Genomic DNA, 15,483 nt, shown 5'->3' with positions numbered 1-15,483 from the left:
TTTTGTTTGAATTATTGGCAATTACAAGAAATGACTTTCTTGATTGTATGTGTGTGCATCAGATTTTTGTAACAAAAGCCAACTTCTTGGTGAGTTCTATTTTTATTGCTACATTTTCTTGTCATTTACTACATGTCATTTATGTACATTTCTTGTACATTTTCTACATTTACTGTCACTACATAACACTGACATAATCTAACAACTACATATTTAAATATAAAACCAGTGGTCAAATATGAAATGGTTTCCAATGATATATAGTTTGTTAAGATTAGTTTAGGTTCAGTATAGACTATTACTGTTTTAAATGGCTTTGGGCCCACCGGTGGGCCGGTAACACTTAAGGGTTAACCTGTAACCAAAAATACTAACACACACACACACACCAACACACAGCTTTTCCAAGGTTGGATTTGGCCAGGGTCTAACTATAAACAAGAGAGTCGTCTCAAAACATCAAGATATTGAGTTCTTTCTCTCAAGGAGAGCTACACTTTAGTCTAACTGGAAAGTAAGGCTTTAACTGAGAAATGGTCCCTTAAACTACTTCAATGACCCCTGTGACCATTGCTGTCAGAGGATCCCATAGAAAAACAGATGAACACATGTTGAAGACATTTCTCAAACACAAAACGAGTCTATTTTTCATTTCCGGAAGCCGGGCTAAATGAGCAAGCACTGTTACTGCATTCAGATATCAAATACAGACATTAGAGAATACACGAAAAGAACATTTCAGTAACTGCTATAACAAAGTAAAATCTCACAAGCCTAGAGAAGTCATTCAACTTATGTGATATTTATTAGGAAAAATATTGATTAATACCTTAATTATAATCACGTATACATTGAAGCAGCAGTTTATTCCAAAATCCACACCCTTCAAAGCTCCATCATGCCTTACATGCTGCGTTGCACTGGCTTGACAAGATGATCAATGAAATACAATTTAATAAGCATTAGGAACTAAACAAAGATGCATAACATTAACACAAGACAATAACAGAAGAAACGAAAGGGCTTACATTTACATTTATTCATTTAGCTGACGCTTTTATCCAAAGCGACTTACAATTGCTATATATGTCAGAGGTCACACGCCTCTGAAGCAACTAGGGGTTAAGTGTCTTGCTCAGGGACACATTGGTGTCTCACAGTGGATTCGAACCCGGGTCTCTCACACCAAAGGCATGTGTCTTATCCATTGCGCCACACCACCCCAATACTTAAATACAGGATGATGAACATAATATACAACAGGTGAGCTCTAATCAATTAAACATTGAAAACATTAATAACTATGACAACCAAATAAACAGGAACTAAACACACTGGAACTGAACACAGGCAAAATAAGACAAAATAATATCAAAATAAAAGTCCATGGACAGACACATAGAAATTGTGACACAAGCTCTTACAAGCACAAGCTTTATTACTAGAAAAAAAATAAAAAAATAATAACTGAAATAACCCATTGATTATGAAAGTATTATACAAACATTTAAGACGTTTCTCCTTGTATGGAACCCTTTTTTGGCATAAAGGGTTCTTTAAAACCGTGGCTTCTATATAGAACCCCATGGAACCTTTTTTTCTAAGCGTGTGGGATCTAGTGATGAATCCACTTGTTATGTTATTAATATGTTGAGAATATGCTAGAATTAGGGTCTTCTTTGGGTTAAGAGTGGGCGGTGGTATACACAAACACACATAAAAAAAAAAAATTAGTAGGCTACCAATAATAAAATGACAAATTCGTAGGCCAAAATAAACATAGCACCATTTCTGAAACCAATGAATCATTTGATAAAGTATAGGGGTTGGACTTTCATTGTTTTGTTATCTGAAGTGTAGCGGTGAGATAAAGAGCATTCATTCCGTTCATGTTCATGTTCATGTCGTCTGAAGGGTTCAAGAGGCTGCATTTTGTTCAGATGTCAATTGTATAATCTGTTAACATTGTTGCTAAACAGTATTTTGTGAATGATGGCCATAAAAGATTTTGATATATAATAATAATAATAAACTGATTCTGATTGAATATTAATTGATCACAAAACTGATATATCAGATCAGGGTACTGCAATTAAACGGATATCTAATAATAACATCACTATGTTGATGTTTTATTACTGTGTGAGTGCATGTGTATGAGATTTGAGTGACAGCTTGGTCTTTTTTTGTGATGTGGGGGGTGAACGGTGACATTGTCCCCCCTCGCTGTCACGTGCTGTGGAATATGCTGGCTGCCTTTGTCAGCCTGTGACTCGTTCTGCTTTTCTGGCAGTTTCATACAATGGTGCCCTCATGCACTATGATGTTATCAAGCCCCTCACAGTACGACTGCTGGAATTCAGGCCTGCATGGAAGCATCCTTACCTGGGACACATGGATAGCACAGCCTTGAGACACAGCAAGCGCTCATAGCAAGGAGGACTCCAGGAGTCAAATATCAGGTGATTTTCTTTTTTCTTTTTTTTTGGTTTAAACATTTGAATATTATGTGTACCTCGCTGAAAGTCTGGGAATCTAAATTTTAGTTAAAGCGGAATAGAACATCAACGTGGACAGAAAGTTCCAATATTTTAAACATGTAACTGTTCTTATGCAAAGTGAGAAAGAAATATTTCATTTTGCACAATTTCTTGGTCAATCTAATTGTGACATTGATCATGTGACGGTCAGATGTTCTTAATTCCATTGAAGCTCAAGATGCTCTTTGGTTCATTTTATATTATATGATTATGAGGTTTTACACAAACTTCTGCTGTCATCAAAGCAAAAGGGAGACCACATACTAAGTATGTATGAAATATATGTTATTTTCCAATTCAAATTTATACAGGGCTTTATACAATACATATTATAGTTTTGTACAGTCATTATTCAGGTGAAATTAGTTTAGTGTTGATTCATTTCAGTTCAATAACTGTGTAAAGGTCATCAATTATATAATGGGTTCAATTCATCTATAAAGATGCTCTGGAGTGATGTCAACAGTGATGTCATCATGTAGCTCAGATTCAGTTCTCATCCGATAGTATCAGTGCATTCAAGTCAGTAATATTGTTGAATATTCAGTGTCCCCAACGCACGCATATATATAGTTTGGGATTGGTTCAAAAGTTTGGGATTGGTAAGATTTTTTTATGTTTTTAAAATAGTTTTTTTTTTAATACTCACCAAGGCTGCATTTATATGATGAAAGGTATAATATATACAGTATATATATATATTATATATTGTACCTTTCATATATTTATAGCTTCAATACTAGTGATAATGGGTGAACACAGCTGAAATAAATGACTAATCAATTAATAACTATGACAATAAACAAAGGGAAACAGTGCAAACTGAAAACAAAGTCCAAACGTTGTGTGTGTGTGTGACAAATACATTGTTCGAGTATTAAGCATTATACAAAAAAGCTAATAATTAATTATCTGCTGTAGATAGAGCTGTAGGTTACTAATTTATATTGATAAGAAACCAGCTTTATGAAAAGATTATGAAGGTTGTCTCCAATATATCCTATTAATATGTAGGCCTAGGTGTGTGTGTGTGTGTATATATATATATATATATATATATATATATATATATATATATATACATATTGTGAAGTATAATAACATTAAATAACAGTTTAATATAATGGTTTTATAAAATGTAATTTATTCCTGTGATGTAAAGCTGAAACTCCAGTCTTCAGAGTCACATGATCCTTCAGAAATCATCCTAATACTTATAATTTGCTGCTCAAGAAACATTTCTGATTATTATCAATGTTGGAAATGGTTGTGTACCATTTTTTGTTTTCCAGGATTCTTTGATGAATGGAAAGTTAAAAAGAACAGCATTTATCTTAAATAGAAAGCTTTTGTAACATACACTATACGTTTCAAAAGTTTGGGGTCAGTAAGATTTATACATTTATTAATACTTTTCAGCATGAATGCATTAAATTGATCAAAAGTCACAGTAAAGACATTTATAATGTTACAAATAAATTATTTAAAAAAAGCTATTTGAAAAAAGTGGTCATGGTTATTATTGTATGCATTTTTTTAACATTGATAATAATAATAATAATAATAATAATAAATAAGATTCTTGAGCAGTAAATCAGCATATTAGAATGATTTTAACATATAATCATTAACATATACTACCATTACAAAGTTTTGGATCTGTAGTTTTTTTTTAAATAAAAAAAATGATTCAGCAAGGCTGCATTAAATTGATTAAAAGTGACAGTGAAGACATTTATAATGTTACAAAAAATATATATTATTATTTTTTATAGAGCTTTGTATTCATCAAAAATTCTGAAAGAAAAAGGCATGGTCATGGTCATTAGAAACAGATTAAGCAGCACAACTGTTTTCAACATTGATGATGATGATGATGATGATAATAATAAATGTTTCTTGAGCAGCAAATCAGCATATTATCATGTGGCACTGAAGACTGGAGTAACACACAGGAATCACAGGAATAATAAATGACATGTCAAAATATATTAAAATAGAAAACATACTTCTTAACATCATAATAAATTGTAATAATATTTCACAATGTTTCACTGAATTTATGTTCAAATAAATGTAGCACTGGTGAGCATAAGAGACTTTCTGTTGACTATAAGTAAAGTTGCACCTATATGCGTTAACTAACTCTCATTAGAGTATTAGTAGACTGTCTGCCTGATATCTGCAAACTCTTTATTATGTTGGTCCTCCAACATACATTCTATTGACTATAAGTAACTTTGCAACTATATGTCAGTTTACTCTAACCCTAAACTCTACTGACACTCTAATGAGAGTTAGTAGACATGTAAGTGCAATGTTACTTATAGTCAACCGCATGTGTTAAAGGGACCATCAAAATAAAGTGAAACCGAGACTTATTTCAAAAACATTAAACAATCTTACCAATAGTGTATGATAACTGAAAACCAAGTAAATATTGGTCAGTAAAATGTACACAATTAACTGAACATTATGACCTATTGACTAATGATTTCATACTCAGATCATCATGATATTGTATTTTCAGTAGTTTTATTTTTATTTTATTTTTTTCTACAGGTTTGTATAGGCCTCATTAGAGCGTGACAACCAGGCCAACAAAATAAATGCAAACTTGTTAGAATTAAACAATGTTCTTTAGTACTTAACGTTTATTTATTTTATATATTGATTTGAATGATTCATCCATTTACCATCTATTGACCTGATTGTAATTCAGTCATGCTGTTGATGCAGGATGTCTCTCAGAACAGAGGGGGCCCAGTGTGGTGCTGATGCTCTGGAGTTTGACCATGATAATGACAGAGATTCGCCTGTGATCAAAGCCAGGAATATACCACGTATGTCTCTTTACTACTGATTTGTGTATACAGGGAAACAAACAACACGTTTTTTGATACTCGGAAATTGTTCTTCAAAAAACTCAATATATGTGATATTCCATTATTATAACTAAAGAGTGATTATAACTATATTATATGATTATAACTAAAGAGTGGAATTTCTATAGAACTTCAATCAGGTTGACAGAATATGCTTAAAGAAATAAGTCAGGATTTACTAAACAATCCTTGTACAAAAGAATGTCCAGTACAATTCTTCATGATTTTTACTTTGTACTCCACAGAAGGTAAACGTCATGAGTTCAGAGAGTAAATGATGACAGAATGACAGAACTATCTCTTTGAATTTTAAGGCAAGGCTAGGGACACTGTGATTAAAATACACATATGCATGTTTAAAATAAGTCTGCAGACCCTTCTTGTTTTTGCTGTCTGGCATGAAACAGTCTATTATTTACAATAAATGTACAGGCAAGAAATAAATAATTTGAGACCATTTATCTCATAGGATCAGCCCTCATCTACCTCAAGGGTCCCAAGTTCCTCATCTATGTGAGCGGAGCATTATCTATGTGGGTAAGGAGCCCTTTTCATATCTGCCATGCTGGCACTCAGTAAGCAGGGCATGAGCTCTGGCACAGTATTACATGTTTTTTTTTTTTTCTCATGATGCTTTGAGGACCACACAATGTGAACTATGATATGTGAAGTATGATATCTAGAGCTGAGCGTCTCTTTTCACATACCAGGGTGATCGCATGTGGCATTTTGCCATCTCCGTCTTCCTGATCGAGCTGTATGGCCATAACCTGCTGTTAACTGGGATCTTTGGACTGGTGGTGGCCGGATCGGTGCTCTTACTAGGGGCTTTGATTGGAGACTGGGTTGACCGCAACCCAAGAAACAAAGGTGAAAGATACATTATCACAGAAATATTTGTAAAAAAAAAAATCTTCTGTTATTTCACTGAAAAGACAGTTATACAAAACAATAATAAATATAGCTGCAAGCAGCGATGACGGGCCCAAGCCCCAGTGCCACCGCCACACTGGTGGCCTTAGAGCAACTGTGAACAACGGCCAATGTGCATTTAAACCAGGTAAATGTAAAAGGACTATGTCAAAGTCAACTGAATACGCAACATTTACTGCAGCAGTTGGTGCCACTATGACCATGGACCACAACAGCCACATCCATAAGATCATTTATTTAGATTCATTTTATGTCATAGGTCACTTTCAAATGAGTGCAAAATTATTTGTCCAGAAGTCAAGTATTTATCTCAAGGTCTTTTTTTATATTTTTTATTAACCTATTTCTATTGCTAAATCTATAAAACTATGTTGTCAGTGCCCAACAAATGAACTGGTTCCATGCCTGTATTTATTATTCAAACTTAATGAAATAGACAAAGCCCAAGATATTTCTAATCCTTTAATGCAGGCCAAAGCGCACAGCAATGAAAGGGTTACACACACACACACACACACACACACACACACACACACACACACACACACACACGCACGCACGCACGCACGCACGCACGCACGCACACACACACACACACACACACACACACACAAACAGATCTCAGGATCAGTTGTAGACTTTTTACCAGTTGAGTCAGAAGATTTAACATTTTAAACAAAATAAATCTAAACCGTTACAAAAAATAGACTTTGATAATGTCTAAATATACATCATAATACAATACCTACTAAAATGATTTATACCTGAAAACAGTTCTCAGCAAACACTGTTCTCAGCAAGTTCACAAGCTCTCAAGTTCTCAACCCTGTTTAAAAATAGGCCTATGTTGCCATTTAAGTCTCATAAGTGGTTATACTATGTATTAAATTCGATTTTTGAGTTTTCAACCAGGTAGCACTAATCTGCCTATTTTAACTTACACATCATGCACAAAAAAAAAAGAAAAAAAAAAAGGATTTTTATATATGTATTATTTTATATAGAAATAAATGTTGTATAATTTATTGTTGAGAGGAAAGAGACTCTTACTGTTTCCATTTTTTTGTCATTACTGTAATCCCTCGCCATGGCAACACGTTACAAGATCCAATATCACAATGCACAATTTAGCATCTTCTATGTATTGGCATCATGTTGAAAAGGTTTGGAGTGTATCATATAATCCCCCCAGGAGGAGGAGTTAAAAATTCAGAGCCTGATAAAAAAAAAAAAAAAACACACACATTCAAACCAATATAGCCGACTTCCTGTTGGTCGGAGCTAATGACTGTAAATTAGAACGTTGCCCAGCTTGATGAGAACAAAATATATTCTGATTTTGGTGACTGTAGGTAAAACTAACCCCCACTTTTGTCAAAAGATGGTACTACCGAGATCTCTCTCCATGCCCGTTTCTAAGGCTTTGCCAGTGTCTAATGGCCGATAACTCTGATGTGTCGAGTGTCATGCAATTTGAAGCATGCTAAGAGCCTCAAAAACACCCAAAAAGATTATCAAAGTTTGATGCGTTGCCATGACAACAGTATTTAAGATATCAAGAGTTCCTTTTGCAGGTCTATGTCTGTTATGTCTTGCCATTATTCTGACCAAGTTTGAAGCAAATTGGGTAAAAATAAGAGGGTGATTTCATCCTTTCAGGGCTGGGGCCCTAATTATAATAAAGGTCCTCAAAACAAGCTTTTTCTTTATGGAGCCATTTTTTTTCTTCATGTCATTAAAGTATTTTTCTATTATTTTAAGTAACATAATTTCCTTTCTATCTCTCTCTACAGTGGCCCACGCATCCCTGTTCATTCAGAATATCTCAGTGACCGTCTGCAGCATCGTACTCATGTTGGTGTTCTCATACAAAAAATGGATTGAGGAAATCTGGGATGGGTGGCTAACTGTAAGTCCCTCTTACATTGTACCCCAAAATGTGTTATTATCAATATCTGTCCATTCAGAAGCAATCATGTGTTCAGCATAGCCTTGTGTGCCTTATGTTTCTGGCTAGCCATTGCAGAACATAAGCATTCCTGCTGTTATGACATAGCATAGTAACTTGTTGCATCACACAACTCACACAAGGTGGTTTGTTATACGGTGGTGATCGTCCTGGCAGATGTGGCGAACCTCGCCAGCACAGCTCTCACCATTGCCATCCAGAGGGATTGGATAGTCGTGATCACAGGCTACAACCGTGGTCACCTCGCAGGTATGGCCTTTATTTCTGTTAGCATAATGCTAATCTGTGTATTGGAAATCATATAGGTGTTTTAACATTGAATCAGTCTAACACGTCAAATAAACTCAGCAAAAAGGAGACATCCTCTCACTTTCATCTGCCTTTTTACAGCAAATTTCTTAATGTGTAAATATAATATACTTGCTGTGAGATTGTATCCCACTCTTCCACCAAGGCATTTGCAAGTAGAAAGGTCTCTTTAGTGTCCGAAGTTATTGTGACTGACCTTAATTGGCTACCACCTGTAAACTGTTGTAAAGTGTCTTAAGAACTGTTGCACATGTGTATGTACAAAAATGGTTTATGGTCTGTCAAACAAGCATGAAAACCATAGTTTAAACCGTTTCCAGTAAAGATCTGTAAAGCTTATTTTGCATGGATTTTTTCAAAATGATCTTTAAAATAGTTTCCTGAAAAAGGGACGTTTATATGTGCATGCAAATACAATTTGCATCTTATTTGACAGACTTAGCTCTGTGTCAAAACCAAGTACGTAGGCTGCTACTTTCCAACTTCATGAATGAGAGAGCAATTCCACATGCTGCACAAAAAAAAAAAAAAAAACACACAGGAGAAACAACTTAATTGATTTTAGTAAAGTTTACTGTTAGCATGTTGCTAAGATAACAGTGCAATAATCTAATAAGCATACAAATACATTGCACACAAATATTCAAACACACACACAAAAAACATTTAGAATTTTGATTTCCTCCTGATACAGGAATGAATGCAACAATGAGGCGGATCGATCAGGTGACCAACATCCTGGCTCCTCTGGCGGTGGGTCAGGTAATGACCCTGGCCTCGAATGTGGTTGGCTGTGGCTTCATCTTAGGATGGAATCTGGTGTCCCTCATTGTGGAGTTCTTCTTCCTCTCCAGAGTCTACCGTATCGTACCGGCTCTGTCCGTCAAACCACCAGCATTGGAACAGCAAAGCTATTTAGAGAAGAAAAGAGAAAGAAAATGTGCACAAGGTAAAATTTTTTTAGCATAAACTAGTGCACAAAAGATTCTATCCTCCCCATGTTTGAAATATAATGTATAATTTAAGTTGCTCTCTGTAGTGTGGTGTTTATTTTTTTGTTGATATTGCAGATATTTCCTTATACTGACACCTAGTGGTGTGGATATAACATCATACAGAAGTTTTCAGTTGCCAATGCCATTGTAGAAATGTGTTATTTGCTAGTCAGAATTGACAAACAGACAGACAAAGATCATAGAAAGATAGATTGAACAAATTGATGAACAAACAGACAGACAGATAGATAGATAGAACAAACAAAACGAACAACAAGAGACAGATGGAACAAAAGAATGAAGGACAGACAGACAGAACAAACGACAGATAGATTGATAGAATTAACAAACGAACAACAAGAGACAGATGGAACAAAAGAATGAACGACAGACAGATAGAAAAAAAACAAATGAACGACAGACATATAGATAGATAAATAGATAGATAAATAGATAGATAGATAGATAGAACAACAGACAGACAGATAGAACAGACAGAAAAAACGAGATAGATAGATCGATAGAACGATAGACAAAACAAATGAATGAACGAACAACACAGACAGATAGAACAAAAGAATGAAAGAACTAAAGAATTAATGAACGAACAACATACATAAAGACAGATAGAACAGACAGAAAAAACGAGATAGATAGATCGATAGACAAAACAAATGAATGAACGAACAACACAGACAGATAGAACAAAAGAATGAAAGACAGACAGATAGATAGAACAAACAAATGAAGGACAGACAGACAGAACAAACGACAGATAGATTGATAGAATTAAACGAACAACAAGAGACAGATGGAACAAAAGAATGAACGACAGACAGATAGAAAAAAAACAAATGAACGACAGACATATAGATAGATAGATAGATAGAGATAGAACAACAGACAGACAGATATAACAAATTAATGAACGAACAACATACATAAAGACAGATAGAACAGACAGAAAAAACGAGATAGATAGATCGATAGAACGATAGACAAAACAAATGAATGAACGAACAACACAGACAGATAGAACAAAAGAATGAACGACAGACAGATAGATAGATAGATAGACAGAACGACAGACAGATATAACAAATTAATGAACAAACAACATACATAAAGACAGATAGAACAGACAGAAAAAACGAGATAGATCGATAGACAAAACAAATTAATGAACGAACAACACAGACAGATACAGTAGAACAAAAGAATGAACGACAGACAGATAGATAGATACTGTAGATAGATAGAACAAATGACAGATAGATAGATAGATAGATAGATAGATAGATAGATAGATAGATAGATAGATAGATAGATAGATAGATAGATAAATAGAGCGAAAGACAGATAGAAAAAAATTAATGAACGAACAACAGACGGGCAGATAGATAGATAGAACAAACGAATGAATGACAGACAGAACAAATGAAAGATGATAGATAGATAGATACCGAAGAAAGAAAGAAAGAATAACACTGCATGTTTACCAAATCCCTCCTCTTTTGTTCAGGCAGGACCTCAGCAAGTACCACTGGAGCCCCCTCAGAGGAAAGCACTAGCACCCTGCGTTTAGAAGAAATCCGCCGAATCCCAGTGTGCCTCCATCGGCTGCGGGGACTCCTCAGCACCTGTCGGGAAGGGTGGAGGGCATATTACAGACAGCCCGTTTTCCTCGCCGGCCTGGGCTTGGCCTTCCTCTACACCACAGTGCTGGGCTTCGACTGCATCACCACAGGCTACGCGTACACCCAGGGCGTCAGCGGCTCGCTGCTCAGCATCCTGATGGGTGTGTCGGCAGTGGCGGGGCTTCTGGGTACTGTCCTATTCACGAAGCTGCGGAAAACATGTGGCCTGGTCAACACTGGGGTCATTTCTAGCGGCCTGCACCTAGTTTGCCTGTTGCTTTGTGTGTGCTCCGTGTTTGCCCCCGGTAGCCCCATGGACCTCAGCATACTAAATTTGGGGAATGCGTCGCACGTGGGAGGAATGACCGGAGGTCACCAGAGGCACGGATACCTACTGCGTGGAGGCAGCAACATGCCTCTGCTGCCAGACCGTTCCTCTATTCACTGGACCAATAACACTGTGTTGTTTGAGAATGCCCCAGCAGGGACAGAACCTGAGTCTTACATCTCCATCATCCTGCTGTTCCTTGGAGTCATTACAGCTCGAGTCGGTGAGTAGATGGCGGCTTTATCCTATCTATTAATTAAAAATAACACATTTGGGGTCGGTACGTTTTTTTTTTTATGCCCACCAAAGATGCATTTATTTGATCAAAAAGAGAGTAAAAACAGTAATACTGTAACTATAACTGTTTTAGATCTTAATATATTTTTAAAATGTAATTTATTCCCGTGATGGCAAAGCTGACTTTTCAGCATCATTACTCCAGTCTTCAGTGTCACATGATCCTTCAGAAATCAGTCTAATATGACGATTTGCTGCTCAAGAAACATTTGATTATTATCAATGTTGAAAACAGTAAAAAATTTGTGCAAACTGTAATACTCTAATCTTTCTGACCTCAAACTTTTCAACAATAGTGTACATTTTAAATATATATTTTTTATAAATAAATTTGGTGTTATTCATTTCCTGTATTTAAATGACTTTTATTTAATTCATTCATTTTTTCTTAACCATTTAATTGCTTATTAATATTTGAAAAACCTTTGTCTGCAAATGCAAAATCAAAGTCATGTGGTCCGACCAACATGCAGAAACATGTAGGAATAATAAAATATAAAACAGAGATAACCTCTGGATGTGTGTCAATAAGTGACTTGCTTAAAGTATCAAATAATTTGAACATTTATGACAAGGAAAGGTTAGTTCTGGTTGTAAAATGTCAAGTGGTACATCTGAAAATTTGAATTTAGTAAGAATACTATGCTAATTGATTGGATCACACTATCAACCAACTATTAACCATGACTTTTGCCTCAGCAAACTCCTAATTACTGCTCATTAATAGTTAGTAAGGTAGTTGTTAAGTTTAGGTATTGGGTAGGATTAAGGGATGTAGAATAGTGTCGTGCAGAATATGGCATTAATATATGCTTTATAAGCAGAGTTGGGAAGGTTACTTTAAAAATTTACTTCCTTACAGTTACAAATTACTTCATAAAAAAGTATTCAGTAACGTGTCCAAGCACCACAATATGAAAATAATGTAATCTGATTACTTTTGGATTCCCTCAAGGTCACATGTAAATTAAGTCAGGTAAAAAGCAATATTTAGGAGAACGATTGCGCATGAACCAGAAGGTGGCTCCATAGGCGTCGATTTCGGGGGGGACGCGTACCCACCAGATTTCGTCATGAGTCATTTTGTACCCACCACTTTTAACTTCCGTCCATATTAATTTGACTTTTGTTTCGATTTTTTTTACCGTTTTCAGTGGTTGTGAGGAGCAATATGAGAGAGAAATTTGGTAATCATTGTCTGACCCAACAAAAAAACATTATAATATTAATTTTATTTTATTTTCCGTGTTCGCATTTATGAGGGAAAAAACAACGTGTCAGTTCTCGGTTACGGACGTGAGCGCTCTGAAAGCGGCACTAAAAGACTGCTTTAAAACTTTCACAGAGACCTCAAACAGAACAGCTGCCTTTCTTTAAAGTGAATTTCGTTTTGTATTAATTATATCTTAATTTTAATCAATGTTTCATGAACCAATGGATTTAATAAATAAGAAGTAAATAGGCCTATAGCTGATAATCATGACATTGGAGGCGCCGGCGAGTGAACTGGAGTTCGTCTCATAAATGAACCGAAACTCAGCGTATAATGCACATTCACATTCACAGCGTATATTTAGACACATTTAGACGCAGTCATAATTATTACTTTTACCGGTTCTTTGTGGCAAGCTTTATGCGGTCGTGCGCTTGAGTGCGGCTATATTACGTAAACGCTCATTATCCTGTAGGCTATATAAGTAATTAAATTAATATAAAGGGGCGATTTGTCCACGAATGACTTAAATGAACAACTAGCCTACTAGCCTACGACTAGGAAAAAAACTTTTAGTCGGAAGCAGCCCTTATTCCACATATTTTCGAACCAGGCAACAGTGTTGAGCGAGCGACCCTGCGGAAAGAGCGAGCGGAGTGGAATATTCAGAAATGCGCTCTCCACTCACGAGCTCTGATTGGAACAAACCCGAACCTCACTGTCTGCTGAACTTGCGCAGAAACATCAAAATATAACCAGCTTTTTAAAATGTTTTTTAAAACTAAACACTATTTTAGCACAAATTATGAGCTTATTGGCGATTTTTTTATAATTATTGACAAAATTAGAATATAGTGTTTTTTTTTGGGTGGCCTGTTGAAAAGTGGGGCCGTGCCTGAGCTACAGGACATCGTCTTTCAAAACATAACCTGCGCGAAAGAGAGAAAAAAAATGAATGCGTCATTGTACCCAGCACTTCTGAAAATGCACTTCCGAATGCACATTTCAAACCAAACTGACGCCCATGGGTGGCTCACACGAGCCATGACTCGGCAACAGAACCAGAGATGTGCGGATCAGTTCTAACGTCAACTGAATTCGCTGTTAATGTTGTAAATGTTCGCTGTAACATTTTTTTTTACAAGATGTAACTGTAATCTGATTACTTTGTTTTGTACCATTGATTGTATTACAAGATATGTATTTATTACAATATATAATTGATGATATATCACCTTGAAGTGTAACCCGGAGTAATATATAATGTGTCCGATGTTTTACAGGTCTCTGGTCCTTCGACCTGACAGTGACTCAGCTCTTGCAGGAGACCATAAGTGAATCAGAGCGTGGGGTGGTGAATGGAGTCCAGAGTTCTATGAACTACCTGATGGACCTGCTGCACTTCTTCATGGTCATCTCTGCACCCCAGCCACAACACTTCGGCATCCTTGTCATCATCTCCGTCCTGTTCATTTTCACGGGACACACCATGTACTTCCTGTACGCCAGGAAAGCCAAAAGGAAACCACGTACAAACACATAAGCAACACAAATTTCTCTCTTGCTCACCAGTTTGTGAATGTTTCTACATTCCTGCGCTGTGACGTGTGTTAAGTTGCACTTACACAAAACTCACTATATCCATTGTATATTGAAAAAAAGCTGTCGCCGTGAGCTCTTGTCACTGGAAAGGGTTTGGCAGCAGCGCAGTACTCAGGTGAACATAATCAGGAACCAGCGCCTCCTGTTGACAGTCAAAAGAAATAGCATCATAGTTAGAGAGCCAAGGTCTCCTGAAAGTTAATAAGTGTCTTAAAACGCACATTATTACAACAAGAACATAACTGAACATAGCTGACACGACATGTTTTCATGGATTATTAGCTAAGAAAACACCTTTTTTGTAAATCTTCTCACATTTGGCAGCTAACCAGAAACAGCACGCTGCCACTTGTTTTTAATAAAACGCCAGTAAAATGTATTTTTTTCCCCCAAGACTACTTGGTTTTGGAATAAAGCACACACACACACACACACACTACAAATCTCGTCCAACAGACAGAAGCTGCTTTTTACAGCTTATAAGGGGAATAGCTATTTTTTATTATTTGTGCTTTTGGCTGACTGATTAATCTTTTAGTTTTATCCCTAACTTTTCAAGTGAAAAATTAGTGAATTTTAACAAGACTGTGGACTTTAATGTATTGCTTCCCTGTTTATATAAGTATCATGTCAAGGTCTTTTAACTGACTACTTTAACTGAGTGTTTTTGAGTTCAAAATAGATGAAGACAGAATCTTATACCTCAGCACTTAACTGTTATGTTCTGAACTCTAGCTTGAACTTATTTGTTGACGGTAACTACAGAAGTAATAGT

At 35.9% G+C, this 15,483-nt stretch overlaps 1 protein-coding gene across 1 annotated transcript; it reads left to right on the top strand.

Moving 5' to 3' along the window:
• Positions 1–5,280: 5,280 nt before the first annotated feature.
• LOC311306713 (ferroportin) lies at positions 5,281–14,649 on the top strand (the record flags this gene model as incomplete). The annotated part of the gene is made up of 8 exons (XM_084435256.1): positions 5,281–5,383; positions 5,895–5,962; positions 6,136–6,295; positions 8,152–8,267; positions 8,450–8,576; positions 9,331–9,585; positions 11,154–11,819; positions 14,390–14,649. 8 exons carry the CDS (start codon positions 5,281–5,283, stop codon positions 14,647–14,649), a joined length of 1,755 nt encoding a protein of 584 aa, XP_084291382.1.
• Between the last annotated feature and the right edge of the window lie 834 nt (positions 14,650–15,483).

This window comes from Rutilus rutilus, assembly GCF_951802725.1.
Source record: "Rutilus rutilus genome assembly, chromosome: 17".
Classification (NCBI taxonomy): domain Eukaryota; kingdom Metazoa; phylum Chordata; class Actinopteri; order Cypriniformes; family Leuciscidae; genus Rutilus; species Rutilus rutilus.
The sequence above is the reverse complement of the archived record's forward strand: the minus strand, read 5'-3'. Positions and strand labels throughout refer to the sequence as shown.